The sequence below is a fragment of the Desmodus rotundus genome, chromosome 7, assembly GCF_022682495.2.
Source record: "Desmodus rotundus isolate HL8 chromosome 7, HLdesRot8A.1, whole genome shotgun sequence".
Lineage (NCBI taxonomy): Eukaryota > Metazoa > Chordata > Mammalia > Chiroptera > Phyllostomidae > Desmodus > Desmodus rotundus.
Window position 1 is genome coordinate 83,287,803 of NC_071393.1, and position 21,393 is coordinate 83,309,195.

The 21,393-nt window shown below is 36.9% G+C and overlaps 1 protein-coding gene across 5 annotated transcripts in view; it reads right to left on the reverse strand.

The window, feature by feature from the left end:
- Positions 1–21,393, reverse strand: part of DMXL2 (Dmx like 2) — a 134,730-nt gene that overhangs the window by 81,699 nt on the left and 31,638 nt on the right. For 4 of the 5 annotated variants that reach the window (XM_045201428.2, XM_024567807.3, XM_045201427.2 and 1 more), the window contains exons 5-7: positions 20,560–20,695; positions 19,834–19,900; positions 1,207–1,385 (exon numbers count right to left, since the gene is read on the reverse strand). In XM_045201428.2, coding sequence (XP_045057363.2) covers positions 1,207–1,385; positions 19,834–19,900; positions 20,560–20,695 — 382 coding nt within the window. Of the gene's footprint in view, positions 1–1,206; positions 1,386–13,728; positions 13,796–19,833; positions 19,901–20,559; positions 20,696–21,393 lie in introns of those variants that run through there. The other variant, XM_053928089.2, reaches the window with a different exon arrangement.

The window sequence follows — 21,393 nt, forward strand, 5'->3', positions numbered from 1 at the left end:
AGAAACACCACAGTAAAGGATCACTACGAGTAATTAAACTGTATGGCGTAGGGTAGTAGTTGGATCATTGTGCATCATCCTTCTTATAATCTAAATGATTAGAAATAGGAAAACAAATGAGTATCTTCAGAATAAAACTGTAAAGAATGTAATTTCAAACTACAATTCAATTTCCATTAAGTTAAAATAAGCAAAAATGTCACAGCATCAAGCAGCTGAAGTGACTTAACTCGTCATGAAAGAAAAAAAATTCTACCTTTTAAAAAACGCTTACACAGAATCTCAGTCAGTCAACGATAAGCTGTTTTGCAAATGTTTTCAATAGATGCCAATGACTTAGGAAGAATAAACCTTTTCTTTAGGTTCCAAAAATGGAGCCAGGCGCGCTGCCATTGCGCCACGAAGTCACTAGATTCCAAAAACGTATGAATTCCCCGTGTTATCATTGACTGACGCCTTTACAACGTGTGCTGTACTTCCCGTTAGCTGTGATCATTTCTCAGATACATTCAGCAGACGAAATAACCCTCCTTTAAGAATGAACGTAGATTTCTAAACAAGCTTTTACAGAACTGTATATATGATATAGGAATCATTTGTATGAGCTGTTCTGTAGTTTATTTAATCTTATAAATACTTTCAAAAGATACTGTAACAATGAGAAAAAACTTATAATAATAAATCCTTTGAGAAAGTTCTGTTGATAGCCGAGAAAAACTTGGTCATTTTATTCACTGTATATGACATGCTTTCCCACCATGTGTATTACTGACAGTTTATTTATGTTTTATTTCCCCTCAATGTGTGCTTTCCTGTTACTTGCAAACATTTCCTTCCTAGAATCTTCAACTACTGCAGCTACTACTAACTATAGCAGCTAACGCTGCCCGAGTACATACCATGTACAAAAGGACTGCACTAAGCATTCACATGCACTAACACATTTTAGTCTCACAACTCCCTGAGGTAGGTACTATTACTATCCCCATTGTACAGTGAGAAAAACTGAGGCATAAAGAACTTCAAAAATTTAGTCAAAAGCCGTGAAGCAAGTAACAGCAGCAGCAGGATCGGAATTTGGGCAGCTGACACCGGAGCCTACGTTCTTAATTGCCACGATGTCAATGCAGTAAAAGGACTTTGTTTTCAGTACTTCTATAAACATGTAAGTATACAAACAGAAGTTATATGATACATTTATCTAACCTGGGCATATACTTGCTAGTTTTACGCCATGAAAAACCTGTCACAGTTCGAGGATGTGCCAAATAAACAAAGGAAAACTGGGTAGACGCCTGTCTCCTTTTCACTTCGTGATGATCCTGAGGTATAATTGAAGACTTCCATCCAGTCATAGGATACCATACTTTCAAAAGACAATCATCCTGCAAAAATACATGTCAGCATAAAGTTAATTTGTGCATACGCAATTCAATATTTAAGTGGTTTGAAGAAGCCTTAAAAATTAAGCTATATGTAAAAAACATGTGATCTATATATACTACTAAATTAATATGCACTATATGTATATAGTACAAAATCAAATCTAAAATGGTATTTATTATTCTACAGAATACTATTCTTGAAAAATACATGGACCATTTACTCATTATCAATATTCTCTGCATAGTGGGTATTTTCTACAGAGGCTGATGCCAAATTCCACCATTTAAACAGACGTGGATAACTGTAAAAGAAGGATTCTGAAACCAGGAGCCAGCCTCTTGGATAAGATAAAGAACAAGAAAGATGTCATGTTATGAGTCACTGTTGTCATCCTTTCCTTTTTGAAGAGACCTGTAAAGGTGAAACAAACACTTTGTAAGTGGGGAATCAGCAAAGTTTTCCTTTAAAGGGCCAGATAGTAAGTTAGCCATTGTCGACACAGATTCTTCTTGATTTTTATCTTACAACCATTTAAAAATGTACAATCATTCATAGCTGATGGGCCACAGTTTCTGATTTCTAAATCATGAAAGGCAATTAGGCAGCTGTCAGGAATCACCTCTATGCCCACTTAAGATATTTACAGGTAAAACAACAGGCACTGACTTTGTCATTTTACTTAGTTCTAACAATTTTGTTAGAGGCTTATGTAATTATATCTTTTTTTAAATTATATTTTTTAATGTTATTCAGTTACAATTGTCTGCATTTTCTCCCCATGTAATTATATCTTCTTTAACAGACACTATCTACTTTATAGAGCTTTATTCTCAATGGTAAAAAGTGCATTAAAGAAAATAATAAAATCTTATCACTTACGCAAAATTATCAATCTCTAAGAAACAATGAAATTATGTATTACTAAAGAGTGTGTATAGGTCCAAATATTTTTATCTAGACTAGATAAACTTTTTTTTTCTTCCAGGCACTCGTTCTCACTTTATACTGCATAATTTATGTTTCAAATAATGTTTCATTTATTTGGATATTTGAATTATACAGCGAACCTCTTTAAGTGCTTACTCTGAGACAACCACTTAATGAATGTACAGGATGCTTTCCTCCATATACCTTGTTCGCCTTAGCATCATTTTAATCTGACCAAATTTACTGCACAATCTATGGCAATGCTTCAGACTATGTACCATAAAAACCCTAAAGGTACCTCAGAGCCCCTCAGGAGTCATAAAGGATAGGCAGAGAGCCTCCACAAGTGGTGACATTCTAACCCCTTCTCCCATTCCCTCCCCAAAGGAAGGAGCCCCACTTCCTCTGTTACTGCCTAAAACTCAAAAAAAAAAAAAAAAAAACGCACAAAGTCAAGTAGAGATCATTAACAGAAAGATAGCTAAAAAATTCCCAAATATCTGAAAACTAAACTTTTAAATTATAAGGGAAATGTTAAAGTATGTCAAACTGAAAGAAATTTAAAGCAAAATATCAAAATTTGGGGCTTGCAGCTACATTAGTGCTTAGAAGGATATGTACAGCTTTAAGTGCTTAAGTTGACAAAGAATAGTCTTAAATCAATGGTCTAAGCTTCTACCTGAAGCAGCAAATAAAAGAATGAACTGAATTCACAGTAAGTAGATGTAAGGAAGAATGAAAACCAATGAAATAAAATACAAAAAAATATAGAAAAATCAATGAATTTAAAAGCTTTTTTTGGAAAAATCAATAAAATTAATAATTTATCTAGAGTGATCAAACATATTTAGAGAGAAAAGAAAATTATCATTAACAAGAATAAAAGAGGGGACCTGACTACAGACCCTACAAACACTAAAAAATAATGAGGGAATATTATGAACAACTTTATCCCAATAAATTCAACAATTTAGGCTAAATGGACAAATTCCATGAAAGACAATTTTGGAAATTGACAAAGGAAGAAATACAAAACCTGAATGGCTCTACATCTATTAAAGATATTTAATTCACAATTTGAGATCTTAACATTAAAAAAATAATAACAAAAATAAAACTACAACTAAAGCCCTGAGCCCAAATGGTTCCATTGATAAATTTTACCGAACATTTAAGGAAGAAACAGCACCAATCCTACCCAAATTGTTTCAGACCATTGAGGAAAGGGACTCATTGTGTAACACCATTACAAAACCACACAAAAACATAAGAAAACTGTAAATGAATATCTTTCATGAACAAAGATTCAAACATCTTTAATAACATATTAGCAAACCTAACCCAGCAGTACATTTTTTTAAAAAAATCATGACCAGGTGGAGTTTATTCTAGCAAAGTAAAGTGGGTTTAGCATTTGAAAAATAATCACTGTAATTCATATTAACAGAATAAAAAAGAAAATCTATATAATTATCTCCATACAGTTGACCTTGAACAACATGGGGGTTATGTTGTTCAAGATGCTGATATTCCCCCCTCTCAAGTTACAGGTGCCGATATCCACCCCCCCAAGGCAAAAATTCGTGTGTACAGTAACTTTTGACCCTCCCAAAACCTCAGTCTTTCCTTGGTATATGCAGAGTATTGGTTCTAGGCACACTTGCAGAATCCCAAATGCAGACTGAAAATATACTGTTCAGCTACAGAAATAGCCAGATGCTGAATGATTCCTCAGATTTGTGATATTTTAAAGATACAATAAAAGCCATGTATTAATTGTGGGGAGGGGGGGAATACACTGGTTTTGATCTGCAGTTCACTGAGTCTGTGGATGTGAAACCCAGAGACACAGAGGGCCAACTGTATAGTTACTGAAAAACATCTGCGTAGAAGTGGAACCATGCAGTTCGAACCCATGTTGTTCAAGGGTCAACTGCATATGTAGGCTAAGCATTTGACAAAAATAAACATTAATTCATGGAAAGAAAAAAGTTCTCAGCAAACTTACAATAGAAAAGAACATTCTCAACTTGTTCAAGAACACCTACAATAAACCTACAACTTAACACAGAAGTGTGAAAGACTGAATGCTTTTCCCATAAATTGGGAGCAATACAAGGATGTTTGCTCCCATCAATATTATACTAGAGGTCCTAAGAACATGAAATAAATTAGGTAAAAGGAAAAAACAGAAGGCATAGATATTAGAAAGGAAGAATTAAAACTGCCTTTATTCATAAAATCCTAAGAAATCTACAAAAAAAAGCTAAAACTGATAAAGTCACAAGACTAAAGATCAAAATTCAAATATAAATTCTATTTCTCTGTTAGCAATAACTGGAAATGTAATTTGTTTAAGTACATTTTACATTGAAAGATAGACTTAGTAATTTATGTGTAAGACATATGCAGTAAGAACTGAACATTACTAAGAGAAAGAAGATCTAAATAAATATGGATCTGGCCCTGACCGGTGTGTAGAGTGTCATCCCACAAAGCGAAAGGTCGCCGGTACTATTCCCGGTCAGGGCACATGCCTGCGTTGCCGGTTCTGTCCCCAGTGGGGGCGTGTACAAGGGGCAACCAATCAAAGTTTCTCTCTCACGTGGATGTTTCTCTCCCTCTCCTCCTCAAACAAACAAATAAATAAAATCTCTTAATAAATATGGATCCAAAGACCAAATGTTACTGATGTCAATCCTTCCCCAACTAATCTATAAAGGTTCAATGTAAACATAATCAAAAATCACAGTAGGCTTTCTTACTGACAGCTTATTCTAAAACTTGTATGTAAATCTGAGGACTGATATACCAAAACTATTTGGAAAAAAAGAACAAAGTTATAGGACTTACACTACTCAATTTCAAAACTTACTACAAAGCTACAGAAATCAAGACAGCATAATATTAGCACAAGGACAGACATACAGATCAATGGAACAAAACAGAAAGGCTAGGACAGATCCACACATGTGTAAGAATTTGATTTTCAACAAAGTTGAAGGAAATTCAATCGAGAATGCCACTCTAGTATCTTGATATCCATTTGGAAAAAAATTAACTTCAAATCAAATACAAAAAAACACTACTTGAAAATGTAAAACTCAAAACTATAAAGATTCTTTAAAAAAGCATAGTACAGTATCTTTGTGACTCTGAGGCATACAAAGATTTCTTAGATCTAGGACACAAAAAGCACAAACCAATACAAAAAAATTAGTAAGGCAGACCTCTTCAAAATTAAAAACTACTGCACAACAAACACACTGTTAAAAAAAATAAGAAGGCAAGTCACAAAGAAAACACCTGCAATGCACTGATCATTCAATTACACAAGAATATACAAAAAAACTCTTACAACCCAGTAATAATGAGGAAACTGAACTTTTTAAACTGGCAAAAGATGAAATAAACATTTTACAAAAGAAATTTATAAAAAGCCTATAAGCACATGCTCAGCATCATTGGAAAACCAGGGAAATGCATACTAAAACCACAAGAAGATACAACTACACAACTATAGAATGGCTAATGTTAAAAAGGCTGAGAATACCAAATTTTAGCAAGAAAGTACAGTAACTAAAGTTATTCGGTTGCTGGTGGGCATGCAAATGATATAACTTTAGAAGGGTTTGGCACTTCTTTTGTAAAGTACCATGACCATCAGGTATTTTTTTGCCCATTAGAAATGAAAATAAATGTCTACAAAAAGACTTCCAAATAAATGGCCATAGTAGCTTTGTTCCTTTTAGCCTAAAACTCCAAACAACCCGAGTGTCCATCAAAAGGTAAATAGTTCTGGCCAGGTAGTCAGTAGGTTAGAGCATTGTACTGATATGCCAAGATTGTGGGTTTGATCCCTGATCAGGACACGTATAAGAAGCAACTAACAAATATGAGGAGGGACCCTCAAAAACTGGAATTTATTTATTAAAAAATTGTGTATGTATTTTTACATGTTTAAACATCAGTCACCTTTGAAGTACTCTCCATTTGATGCAATACACCTACTGAAACATTTTTTCTACTGCTCAAAAGCTTCTGAACGTGTCAATTTTGATGCCTTTTAGTGCTTCTGCCATTTTGTTTCACCTTTTGCACACTGGCAAAATGTTTCCCTTTGAGGACTTTTTTCATCTTGGGAAACAAAAGTCACTTGGGCCAAGATCAGATGAAAAAGAAGGGTGGGACACGGGGGTTATGCCACTTTTGGTCAAACACTGCTGAACACTCAGCGCAGTGTGGGCAAGTGCGCTGTATATCATGCCTTATGAAACAGGCAAATACGTTTAAAGAGTCTTCAAGAAAATTCAACAAAGCCAAATGCAGCCTCTCACAATGCCAGCTGGTACACTGATACAGATGGGTTCCTAGAACACTCACCTACCAGGAGAAGCCTGTAATACATGGGGCCCACCCTCCAGAAGATAATTCCAGTTTTTTAGCCCCCCCACCCTTGTACATAAATAAGTGGAACAACAAATCAATGTTTCTCTATCTCTCTCTGTCTCTCTCTCCCCCTTGCTCACTCTCTCTCTAAAATCAGTAATTTTTTTAAAAAAAGGTAAATGGGGCCTGACCCACATGGCTCAGCTGGTTGAGCATTGTCCTGCAAAGCGAAAGATCACTGGTTTAGTTCCCAGGCAGGGCACAGGTCTGGGTTGCAGGCCAGTCCCCAGTTGGGGCGCATGCAAGAGGTAACTGACTGATGTTTCTTTCCCTTTCTAAAAATAAATAAATAAAATATTTTTAAAAGGGAAAATGTATACACTTATTGTGATATATCCATATAATGGGCTACAACGAAGCAATAAAAAGTACTGATGCACAAACCAGCGATGGATCTTGAAAACATTACAGTAAGGGCAAGAAGCCAGACACAGAAAAGTACATACTATGCAATTCCACTTACATGAAACTCTAGAGAGACAAATCAAATCAACAATGATAGAAAGCAGAGTAGTTACGATCTGGCACCAGGGATGAAAGTGAGACTTAGTTGGGAAGAGGTTAAAGGAAACCTGAGATGACTGAAATGGCCTGTAACTTGATGCAGTGATGATTATGTGGGTCTATAAATTTGCCAAAACTCATGTAACTGCACATTTAAAAATACATTGTATGTTAATTATAGCTCAATAAAGTTAATTATAAAAAGGAAATAGCACATAATTAATGTACCCAGATGTTCATTTTTAATAGCAATAGAAAAACTTGGAACCTTAATGTTCATTAATACTTGTCTGGTTAAGTTAAAAGATGGTCTATATTGATTCATATAATGGAAAATTATATCATGCTTAGAATACAGATATACTGATACTGCAATCTATCTACATACACTACATTAAGTGAAGAAACCAGATAAAAGAATATGATTTCATTGCTGTGTGTGTGTACACACATACACACTTCTACCTGGTTTACAAAGGCATCAAAAAGTCTGAAAGGGCATATATTAAATAAAAAACAGTGGCCATTTCTTCTACTGGGTATAGGGCTTTATTTGGTAGATGTTTTTCATTCTCTCCACATGTTTTTTGTAATAAGCACACATTGTGATTTTTAAAAAGTAAAGATATTTTCATTTTAAAGGGGGAGAAAAGGTTGATAACCTAATCCTGAAATAACCAAAACACATCTAAGAACAGAGAAGCAGCTGAGGAGGAAAAACTTCTGGGAACATTCTGTGGCCTTCTCCTTCCCCTTCCGATAAAATTACCCTACCCCAAAATTCTTCTCATCCTAGCTCTTAAGCCCAGTTTTTCACTCAAAAGGATAATCCTCTATTAAAGAAAAATGTTTTTGGAGCAAATAATATTTTAAATCAGTTTCAAATTTTACAAAATAACCAATTGTTACAGAAAGTGTTCAGATATAAACTTTGTAACATAAATAGAATTTAAATAAACACCTAGCAATCAAACTGCCCCCAAAATAATTCTTGATGCAAAGATTTAATCGTATCTTGTGGGGATAAAAGGTTCTTTCCTAAGTAAAACTTTAAGCTCAGAAAAATGTTAAAATACTCTTAGACCCAAGAAAAATTTAATTTACCACAGTTGTAAAAATTACCACTGCCTGGTTCATGTGGCTCAGTGGATTGAGTGCTGGCCTGCAAACCAAAGGGTTGATGGTTGGATTCCCAGTCAGGGCACATGCCTGGGTTGCAGGCCAGGTCCCCAGTAGGGGGCGCATGAGAGGCAACCACACATTGATGTTTCCCTCCCTCTCTTTCTCCCTCCCTTTCCCTCTCTCTCTAAATAAATAAATAAAATATCTTTTTTAAAAAATTACCACTGAAAGTGCTCAATGAGATTCAAAATCCTGAAGGTAGCTGGATTTGAGTCCCACGACATGAACTGAAACCCTGTCATGTGTAGCAGAGGCGGTGGGAAATGCCTTCTGGTGGTAGATCACGGTTACCATCTGTCTCATCAACTCAGATGAATTTGACTTTATTAACAGAAGCAGAACAGATGGGATGGGAGGGAGGAATGCCAACATTACAAAATTAATTTCTGTTCTTTTTATCAGAAGGATCTTAATTAGATGTGGTATCTTATCAAAAACCGTGAGGAAATAAGCTTTTTAAATCCATGACACATTTTATGAACCCCAAAGGATCTTTACCAATTACCAGTAAGGCATTCTTATCTTTTCGTAAGAATTAATGAAACATTTAGCTCTTAGGAGAACTGAATATAAGAAGCTTAGGTAACCATGACTAATACAATGAAAAAATACTCAATAATCAATTGCTAAGGTTGTGTGCAATAAAAACTCAAAGAAAGGAGATGGAGTATACCAACAGAACTGCCTTTAAGGCACTTAAAATCCAGTTGTCCCATGCAAGAGAATGTGCTTTTGGTCTGATTATTTACTTCTGTTTGAAGTACAAAGGCATCTTTCAGATTCATTAAGGACAGAAGTTCAAATATTCAAAGAATGTTCAGACAATGAATACTGTTCATCTTTCATGAGTAATTAATTGTTTTTAAAGCACCAAATGACCTTGTCAAAAGATATCCTAAAATAGTCCCAAAGTTCAGCCAGCTGTGATACACAGCTGAGGAGAGCATCAAAAACATTAAGAATATATAAGGGAAACCCTGGCCAGCTGGTTAGCTCTTTCTATGACCTCTAAGATCACTAGAATCCTATGACTCTAAAAGTGGTTAGTTTATATTTTAATTATGCCAAATAGGTAGGCCTATCCTTTCTACACATGTTCAAACTGTTCTCCCATGCATAGATCACTTGACAGAATTATAACTATTCCCTCTGTTTTGAATTTTTTCCTTCTGGTTTCTCTGATGTCACATTCTCCAGATTTTCCTCCTTAATGGGCCTCACTCTCAGCATCCTTTGTACACTTCATGCCATTTTCCCCACTTTTTAAAAATTTTTATTTTTTTTTAGGGGGAGGGAGAAAGAGAGGGAGAGAAACATCAATGTGTGGTTGCCTCTCACGTAACCTCTAAAGCGGACCTGGCCCCCAACCCAGGCATGTGCTCTAGACTGGGAATCGAACCAGCAACCCTTTGGCTTGCAGGCTGGCACTCAATCCACTGAGCCACACCAGCCAGGGATCACCACTTTTTAATTTTCAAGGATTCTAGTACTTCATCCGAAGCCTCACTATCTTTTCCATCGTACATTTTCTCCATCATTAATTTCACCCAGCTCCATAACTTTAAACACTGTCTTTTGACTAATGAATTCAAACTCCCTATCTCTAACTCTGACCTCTCTAGAAAACTCCTCTCTTCCACTACACGGTATTGTAACGTGGAAGTATGTGAAACTTTGACCTAGCCACTATACTTCAGCTTTCTGTTGTTCTTTAACAAGCCGTGCTAACATTCACACTTGCTGTGTTCCCTCGGCCAAAAAGAACTTCAGTTTTCTTCTTCCTACTATTCAGTTCTCAGTTTAAAGTTATATCCCCAGAAAAATCTCTCTAAAATTCACCCACTCTTAGACATTAGGTCACACTACCACATGATCCTGTGTTAATTTTCTGGATAGCACTTATCGATATACAATGTTTTCTCTGTCTTTCCTCAAGTTAAGCTCCATCGCAGGAGTCCTGTCTGTCCTCTTCATCATGAGATTGCACACAGAACAGTTCAGCATACGTGGTGGTGTTCAAAAGAATTTTTGCCGAACATATGAAGGTTGTTAATGTCAGGTAAAATTTCAGGTTGGTTTTCCCTAAAAAATATACTGTCAAATAGAGATAAATTATCTACATAATTATATATACACGTATACACACCTGTACACACACACACGCAGACATACATATATATGTACACACAAAATAATAATTTATTTATTGGAGGGTCTATCATGATATGAATACAACTGTGATAGATTCTTGTATGCCTTACAAATACAGATTGCTAGAATTCTGAAATGCATTTTCTTTGGTAAGTTAGTTCATGATAAAAAGGATATCAGACAATATATATATCGGAGTATCTGTTTTAAGGAAAACTTAAGTATATATAATACCTGCCCATAATCATTGTGCTATTAATGTTATTTGGAAAAGGGTAGCAAAACATGCTTCAAATGATGCATGGTATGCACAACAATATCTAAACTGATGGCAGAGCAATTATTAACTGGGAATATTATAAAGCTGCATTTCAGTATGAATCTAGAGCAGCTTTCTGGTCACACTATAGTAAATCACCATGGTTTTACCTAACACGGACTCATTAAATGACAGGACTAACTTTACTAATCATTCATGAGTATATGGTAACCCTAAGAAATACAAGTAACAAAGAAAACAAATCTGTAGGTACGCATTTTCATGGCCAAGTTTTAGGAGTAATGGGATGCTACGTTGTTGTTTTGGGGTTTTTTTAACATCAATTTTTGTTGTTCCACTTTAATATGCACCGACTGATTGATGCTTATATGTGCCCTGACTGGGGATCAAACCCACAACCTTGGTGTATTAGGACAACACTCCAACCAAAGATTAAAGGTGGTTGCCTACTTGTTTTTTATGGTTCTGTCAAGTTTCTCCTTTATTAACCTTACTTTTCAAACAGTATGAAAAATTCTGCCTGCATCTCTACATTCTATTCAATCTTTATTTGTAGGTGACTAAACTGGCTTATCAAAATTTTCAGTTTTGTTTTTAAAATCTAATTTAATTTTTTCTTATTTATTTTAATCTGTATTTATTTTCTATTTTTCTTTGGCTCCTTACTTTCTGTCTCGCCAAACTGTTTGAATAGCTCTATTATTTGTGAGGGGGAAGAAGGAGGAAAGGAAAGGAAGAGAGGAAGAGGGAGAGGACACCCACACCGCAAGGCACTGCAGACAGCCTTGAGGGCCTGCAGGAGGCTCCAGCCAACAGACAGCAAACGCCAAGCCCTCAGTCATACAAAGAAATATTCTGCCAACAATCTGAAAGAGTATTCTGCCCTAGTCAAGCCTCAAGGTAAGAATTCAACCCAGCTGACACCTTTATTATAGCCTTTGGAATCCTTGATCATAGCACCCAGCTATGCCATACCCAGACATCTAACCCATAAACGCTTAGAAAATAAATGTGTGGTTTTAATCAGCTAAATTTGTGGTAATTTATGCCATGTCAAAGCTAACACAGACTCCTAGTGGTAAGTGTTATGAGTAAAATCAAGGCAGTCAAAGGAACAGAAAGTACGGAGGGAGGTGGGATGCAATTCTGAAAGGGGTGCTTAGGCACAGCCTCACTGAGATGGGGACATTTAAGAAGTTAAGCAAAAAAGCCATGCGAGTCTCTGGGAGGAGTCTTTTAGGTAGAGGGAACAACAAACTGTTCAGAAAAAACAATGAGCATGTGGTTGGAGCCAAGTTTGCAAGGAGAGTAACAGGAGATAAGGTTAAAGAAGTAATAGAAGATATGGTTTAAGTACGGGTCCTGGTAAGCCATCAAAAAGACTTGCACAAAATTTTACTAAATGAAATGGGAAACCTTTTTACAGTTCTGAACTGAAGTATGACATGATCTGACTTATGTATTTTTTTTAAAGATTTTTACTTACTTTTAGAGAGAGGGGAATGGAGGGAGAAAGAGTGAGAGAGAAACATTCAGTTTCCTCTCCCCTGCCCCAAACTGGTGACCTTCAACCCAGGCATGTGCCCTGACTGGGAATCAAATGAGTGACCTTTTGATTTGCAAGCCGAAGCTCAACCCACTGAGCCATGTTAGCTAGAGCAACTGTTTTGAATTTAAATTATATTTTATTGTTTATGCTATTACAGTTGTCTCAATTTTTCCCCTTTTGGCTCTCTCCACCCAGACCCCCCATTCCTCAGGCAATCCCCACACCACTGTCCATGTCCATGGGACATGCATATGTACCTTTGGCTACTCTATTCCCTATGCTGTACTTTACATCCCCATGATTATTCTGTAACAACCAATTTGTACTTCTTAATCCCTTCACCTTATTTGCCCATCCCCCTGACCCTCCACCCGTCGAAATGTCATCTGACAACCGTCGAAATGTTCTCTGTATCTATGATTCTTTTTCTGTTCTTGTTCATTTATTTTGTTTTTCAGATTCAATTATGGATATGTATTTACTCCCATTTTACTGTTCATATTTTTGATCTTGTTCTTCTCAAAAAAGACACTTTAACATTTCATATAACACTAGTTTGGAGGAGATGAACTCATTTAGCTCTTGCTTGTGTGGGAAGCTCTTTATTTGTACTTTGATTATAAATGATAGCTTTGTTGGGTAATGTTGGTTGTACATTCTTTCTTTTCATCACTTTGAATATTTCTTGCCAAACCCTTCTAGCCTGCAAAGTTTCTTTAGAGAAATCAGCTGACAGTCTTACAGGAGCTACCCTTGTAAGTAACTAACTGCTTTTCTCTTGCTTTCAAGATTCTCTCTTTATCTTTAACCTTTGGCATTTTAATTGTGATGTACCATGAAGTGGGCCTCTTTGCATCCATCTTGAATGGGACTCTCTGTGCTTCCTGGACTTGCATGTCTATTTCCTTCACCAAATTAGGGAAGTTTTCTTTCATTATTTTTTCAAATGTTTTAAATTCCTTGCTTCCTCTCCTCCTGACACCTCCATGATGGGAATGTTGATACACTTAAAGTTGTCCCAGAGACTCCTTATACTATGCTCATTTTTTTTATTCTTTTTTCTTCTTATTATTCTGATTGGGTGTTTTTTGCTTCCTTATATTCTATATCACTGATTTGATTCTAGGCTTCAACCACTCTACTGTTAAGTCCCTGTAAATTGTTTTTTCAGCTAATGTAGCCTTCATTTCTGACCAGTTCTCTTTTATACTGTATTTTTCGGACTATAAGACACACACTCCCCCCCCCCCCCATTTGGGAGGAAAATGGGAATGTGTCTTATATTCCAAATGTAGCTTACCTGGCTCGTGGCGGGGGCAGGGGGGGCAGGGGGCAGGAGGCAGGAGCAGGGTCACTGCTGCAGGAAGTCTTATGGTCAGGTGCATCTTATAGTCTGAAAAATACGGTAGTTTTCATGCCCTTTTTTATGCTGTTGAAGTTCTCACTAAGTTCACTGAGCATCCTTATAACCAGTATTTTGCTTCTTTTTTAAAAATATATTTTATTTACTTTTAATTATTTTATTGTTGTTCAATTGCAGCTGTCTGCATTTTCTCCCCATCCCTCTACCCTACCCCAGCCAAACTCACCTCCCTCCCCTGCTTCCACCCTCCCCCTTGGTTTTGTCTATGTGTCCTTTATAGTAGTTCCTGAAAACCCTTCTTCCCACTGTCCCTTCCCCCCTCCCCTCTGGCTATTGTTAGATTGTTCTTTACTTCGATGTCTCTGGTTATATTTTGTTTGTTTTCTTCTGTTGACTATGTTCCTGTTAAAGGTGAGATCATATTGGTATTTGTCCCTCACCGCCTGCCTTATTTCACTTAGCATAATGCTCTCCAGTTCCATCCATGCTGTTGCGAAGGGTAGAAGCTCCTTCTTTCTCTCTGCTGCATAGAATTCCATTGTGTAAATGTACCATAGTTTTTGGATCCATTCATTTGCTGATGGGCACTGAGGCTGCTTCCAGTACTTGGCTATTGTAAATTGTGCTGCTATGAACATTGGGGTGCAGAGGTTCTTTTGAATTGGTGATTCAGGATTCTATTGCCGGGTCAAAAGGCAGTTCCATTTTTAGTTTTCTGAGGAAATTCCATACTGTTTTCCACAGTGGCTGCACCAGTCTGCATTCCCACCAACAGTGCACTAGGGTTCCCTTTTCTCCGCATCCTCTCCAACATTTGTTTGTGGATTTGTTTATGTTAGCCACTCTTGACTGGTGTGAGATGGTACCCCATTGTGGTTTTAATTTGCATCTCTCTGATGGCTAGTGATGCTGAGCATCTTTTCATATGTCTCTGGGCCCTCTGTATGTCTTCCTTGGAGAAGTGTCTGTTCAAGTCCTTTGCCCATTTTTTAATTGGGATGTTTGTCTTCCTGGAGTGGAGTCGTGTGAGTTCTTTATATATTTTGGAGATTAGGCCCTCATCTGAGGTATCATTGGCAAATATGTCTTCCCACACTGTTGGTTCTCGTTTTATTTTAATGCTGTTTTCTTTAGCCATACAGAAGCTTTTTATTTTGATGAGGTCCCATTTGTTTATTCTTTCCTTTATGTCCCTTGCTTTAGAGGATGTGTCTGTGAGGATGTTGCTGCATGGAATATCTGAGATTTTTCCTGCCAATGTTCTCCTCTAGGACTTTTATGGTGTTACGATTTATATTTAAGTCTTTTATCCACCTTGAATTTATTTTTGTGTATGGCATAAGTTGGTGATCAAGTTTCATTTTTTTGCACGTAGCTGTCCAGATCTCCCAACGCCATTTATAATCAGTATTTTGAACTCTGCATCTAGCAGATTGCTAGTCTCCATTTTGTTTAGGTTTATTCTGGAGTTTTGTTCTGTTCTTTCATTTAGGTCATGCTCCTTTGTCTCCTCATTTTGGCAGCCTCCCTATGTTTGTTTCTGTGCATTAGCTAGAGCTGCTACAACTCCCTGGCTTTGAGGTGTGGCCCAATGTAGTAAGTAGCCTGTATAGGACCTGTAGTATCCAGTAGCACAGCCTCCTGTCACTCAAGGTGGGTACTCAAGGTACACCCACCATGTGAGCTGTGTACACCCTCTTGTAGTTGAGCCTTGACTGCTGTTGGCAGGTCATTGGGAGGGACTTACCAGGCCAATCAGCTCCAAGGACTGGCTGTCACCACTGACCACCAACCTCCAACCACCATCGAGGATCAGCTATGCAGGGCCAACTCCTCAGAGGAGGACTTACTTCAGCAGGATTCTGGTGCCCACTGAGTCCACCCCTTGAGTGTGTCACTTATCTAAGTGGTTGGATGATGGTGCTCCAGTGGTCTGCAACTGTCCTCTGGGTGCACAGGCTCTGGGTCCTCCCTGGAGGCACAGGCCAAGGTCAGCCACCTCCTGTGTTCTGTCCAGGGCCACTTGGCATAAGCTATACAACAATCTGCAGTTGGCTGCTACTTGTGCTGGGCCTGGAGGTACTGAAGCAAGTCCAAGCTGTGAACCAAGGCCAGCTACTGCTAGTGCCAGGTCTGGGGCCACGTAGCATTAGGCACAGGGCTCACTGCAGCCACATGCTGCTTGTTTAAGAGAATTTAGGAGAATCTGAAGCATGAGGCAAGACAAGCCATTCATATGGAAAAGCCACTAGAAACATCTTAGGTGGGCCCAAAAGTTGGGTGGGGTAAAGATATGGGGAATTACCAGGGTGGGGCAAACAGTGTGAGCCAGGTTGATGGAGTCTCAGATATGACGCCCACCTGCCCGGTCAGTTGTAGGGTGGCTCATAAAAGGAACACTGGCTTCTGCCAGCACTTATGTGCGTAAGGAAGCTGTCCCCCAACTCTCACCCTGATGTCACACACTTCAGTTCCTCCCCATGTGCCTCTGGTGCCTTTCAATCTGCTGCTCCTGTGCTAAAGCTCAAAGGAAATAAGTCCAGGTAAGTCTGTGTTCTGGCCCTTTAAGAGGAACTGCTTGGGACTCCAGCAATCTGTCTTCCACAGCCTCAATCCTCACATGTTTTTACAGCCAGAAGTTATGGGGACTTATCTTCCTGGCACTGGAACCCTGCACGGGGAGCAGCCTGGTGTGGGACTGCGTCCCCTTGCTCCCGAGATAGCCCTCCGGATTTTTACCCACCACATGTGAGTGTGGGACCAGCCCATTCTTTGTCTCCATCCCTCCTACCAGTCTTGATGTGGTTTCTTCTTTAATTCCATAGTTGTAGGACTTCCATTCAGCTCCATATCTGGTGGTTCTGAATAACTGAATAATGGTTGTTCTGTAGTTTAGTTGTAATTTTGATGTGGTTGTGCAAAGGGGTGAGCCATGTTTACCTATACCGCCATATTAAACTGCAGCCTTGACTTATATTTTAAAAAGATCACTTCAGTTGATGGTTTGAAAATACCCTGTATAGGAACACAGCTAAAGTTGGGAAACCTATTAAGAATGTAATACAATAATACAAGGGATAAATGATGACGGCTTCAACCAGATTATAACAATGGAGATGGTAAAGAAGTGAGGCCAGTAGACAGAATTCAAGATATAAAACACATCAACTGTATCCTCTCATGCCTTAGCATTTTAGTTTCAACTGGAAGCATCTACATACCTTTGCATGAGTTTTTCTAGGAGTTGTGTGAGTGCTGAGAATTAACATGCTGCCCCACGAGCCCTCAACCAACGACTCGTGTGTGAAGAACATGTGCGAGGAACATAATGTTGTGAGGAACGCTGGCTCCCAGAGTTACCCGGATATTTAAGCTTATTAATCACCTGCATGACAACATACCCTTTACTAAACACCTTCAACTCAAGTCCAGTATATTTCTTTGTGATAATTCCTCAAATTAATTACTTATACTTGAATCTTTGTTTTAGGGTCTGCTTCTTCAAAAATCAATAAAACTTAGACCCAAAATTACCATGAATTTGAATGGGGGAAAAAAAACAACTACTTTTCTATTTTCGTAACTGCTAATTATGAAATTACTAATGCTAAGCTTCAGTTATGGTATAAGTAAACCAAAGTAATATGAGCTGTACTTGTGACTCTATCTCTAATAAAAATCACAAATGTCTTAGTACGACATTATAGTTCTGCAGATATCTCAGAAGAGTTTGTACACACTTCAGTACTTTGAAAGTGTGAGTTATTACTTAGTTTACTGCTAAACTGCTCTACGATTGCAGTCTGTCTGTAATGTTGTACATTCTTCCTGCTTATGATGTCTTCAACTGTTGAGCATCTACCTCTCTGCCAAGTAATTATTCAGCCACAAAACAGTTGAGTGTTTTACAACTAGAGATAACCCAAAGGCCTTGGGTAAATTCTGGTGTTCTTAACGCCCATCCTCATCTTATAAGGTGTGATATGGAAGCTTTAATTCCCTAACAACAATACAACTTAACTTTAAACTATGATTTTTAAGTGTCATTTTTTTGTTACTGAATGCATTAATATAAAAGTACATTATGGCTATTATCACAAATGTATTTTTACTATCTTGAAGCTGTATTTCAAAACTGTATGGTATCATTTTTGTAAGTTCAAAACTATGCAAAACTAAACATTATATTATTTGAGAATTCATACATAAGACACTATTAAAAAAACATAATGAAATGAAACATAAAATTTGGGATTCTGGTTGCCTGAGTGGGAGGGGAAGAAAGAAATGCAAGCAAGAAGATAAGGAACCCATTAGTTTTATGTTCTTTGTCTCAAATTGGATAATAGGGACATGTATATTTGTTTAATTATTATACCTTATATATTTATGAAATATTTATAATTGAAAAAGGAGTATTCATAGTATAAGGAGAAAAACTCTTGAAAATTAAAAATAGCAGGAAATAATTATTCCGGAGTAGAAGATGAAAATCCCCCAGAAATTAAACAAAAACATAAAGAAATGAAAATACTTTTTAATTAGAAGACGAAAAGACAGAAAATGGGAAAAGAGGAAAATATGAATTAGAGAACCAGTATGGAAGGATTCACATCTGATTAAGGGGAGATCCAAGAGAAAAGACAACATGAAAGAAAGGAAATAACACAAAAGAAATAATATAAAATAATCTCCCTGAACTGAAGGACATGAATTTTCAGACTGAACAGGCCACCAATTATCTGCACAAAAAAGGTCATTATTCCTTAGAGCTACACACTAAAATATTTATAGATGACTTCCCACACCATGGCATCATCATGAAATTTCAGGACATCAGGGATAGGGGAAGAGTCTTAAAAGCTGAAGATGGGGGAGTATGGTCACAATGGCATTCTACTTCTCAAATGGCAACTTCTCAAATGGAAGCAGAAAGGCAATAGAACCATAACTTAAAAAGTTCTGAGGGAAAAAATATTTTCAACCCAATTTTCTGCCCAGCCAAATCAAGCTATAAAAGCAGAAAGATATATTTGTTCACATTTGCAAGTCCTCAAAATGTTTTTTCCCATTCAGCGTTTCTAAGGAAACTACTAGATGATATCTCCATTAAAACCAGGAAAGAGGAAAACAAATGATGCTACGAAACTGGGAATTTAACAAAGAAGATAGGCAAAGACAATCTCCTGAGATCACTAAAAGAAAATCCCCAAATTACAGCTCTGCTACTTTAGACTCGGAGAGCAACTAAAGCCAAATGAAGCAAAGACAACACACATCTCCAAGATACCTCCTATGTGAGACTGTAAATGAGAGAAGATTCAAAATCTGTCACAGGTTTAGGAGATGAATCAGACATATAGAAAACTAAGCAAATAGAAAAACAAAGTGATTATTCACACCAAAGTAATTGTTCTGTGAAGAATATACTGCACAATCAATAATGTGAATGATAAATACTGATTTACAGAGAATTATGTGCTATCTACAACAGGAATATAGGAGGAAGAGAAGAGATATGTGTATGTGCTAGAAGTAGAGATGGGGTTGGAGTCATCAGCTAGGGAACTAAAGTCTCGGCTCCCTTAGTAGGAAGAAAGGAGATGATACCTAAAAATAAATGAAAAAGAATCAAGGAATTGGAGCAAAACCAAGTTATTTAGGAACATGGAAGGAAGTACCAAAATATGCAATTTGACAATAACTCCCTCCAGGAAGAAGGGAATGCTTCTTTCCATCGTGATTCCAGTGGTACTGTTTTACTTTTTAAATTATGAATGTATGATATTTTTTAAATTAATTTTTTTTTTAAAAACTTTTTCTAAAAGCTCAAATAAGAATAATAATAGCCATTATTTCCCAAGTGCCTACCACCTATGGGAAACATACCTGATCTTATATACAAATTTATCATTATTCCTCAGGCCAGCTTTGCAGAGTAAGATTATCCCAATTTTACAGATGAGAAAACTGAAAATAAGAATGAATAAGAACATTTTTAATTGTTTGCTTCTTTTGTTTATGTTTTGTTTATTCCTTTACCTTTCCAGCAGTAGCAAAATATTCACCATCAGGGGACCATTCCATCAAGTGTACAGATACTGAGGTTCTAAAAAAAAGAAAGTTAAACAGTTAATATTTTAAAAATCTGGAATACTGTACATATAAAAATGGTCAAAATAAGATTATTAACATCACCAGAAGAAGAGTGTTTTCAACTCTCTAAAAATAAAATATTTCACCTCCCTAAAAATACAAATTAATTAAAAATAATTCAAAGTTCACTTTGGGGATCCAAAAAGGAGTCCAATTAACATGTATAAGCATCTCCACCTACAAGTCCTGCCAACATCCTAAATATGTTAAAAGCTAAGCTCATCTTCCCTGGCTAATTGGTCCCCTTCACATAACCCACACTGCTAACAGTTCAACTATCCTTCCACTTGTAAGAGCGGTTGGCAACTTTCATCACATCTTCCCCTCCCCGTCACCAGCCACGTCTCTTCCCTTAGTGAGTAATCCCTATGTGCCAACCACGACAACCCAAGTCCGGAGGTTATACTATAAAAATATTTTTGTCCTTTTCTTAATCAACTATAACACAGATTGAATAAAGATATTATAACAAGTTTTGGTTAGAAAAATTCTACATTGTAGGCTTCTAAATGCAATGGTACCATCAAGAAATAAAGATGATTATGAAAGAGAACATATTTTAGGAAACATTTTTTTAAATGAATAAACATAACAACAGAGTTAGACACTGACTTGCACTGCCAGATGCACTTCCAGTCACTTAAAACAGGAGGAATTTTATTATCAATTTCTTCCTCTTCTTCTGGAATGTCACCTCCTGGAGGAGCCCACAACTGAATAGAATCAGTTGCTGTCAACAATCTGTTATCTGGAAATTAAAGAATGTTCTGGTGAATAAGCAAAGATTATCTAGAGAGAGAACACACATGTGGGCTTCTAAACTATACCGTGAAAAATAAGCACTGTTGTCTATACCAAACACTTGGGGTATATCCACTTAAAAGTTCTAAGGATCCCTAGACAAGAAAGAGTAGTTCTGGGGAGAAACTTGAGAACAAAAAAGAAAAGCTTTACTGGCAAAGAGCTATTATGTATCAGATAAATCTTTTTTTTTTAAATAACATGAAAACTAAAATTAAAAAAGCCCCAAAATACTACATAGAATGTTGTTAGGATGTAAGATATAACTCAAAATTAATAAAATTTGTTTTTCTACTTGGAATATAAAAATTACCCTTCATTAATTGTGAATGTAAAGGGGGGCAAAAATCATTATCATTAGAGGTTTCTAATCTTTCAAAATTAAGGACAATAGCTTCCTGAAATACAAATAACAAAATGAGATAGGGTTTTTTTAGCGGGGGACGGGGGGTCCTGTTTAATTTCTGATTTTCTTTCTTAATAAAAACAGTTAAGGGTAAAATGCAGCAAATGTTCACTAAAGAAACAAATCATCACTGTTCTGAAAATAAAACATTCAAAGGCAGAGGAAGAAAGCACAGAATTAATAGTAAATTCAGCATTGTATAAAGCAATGTATACTAAGAAGAAAAAAAGTACACTACT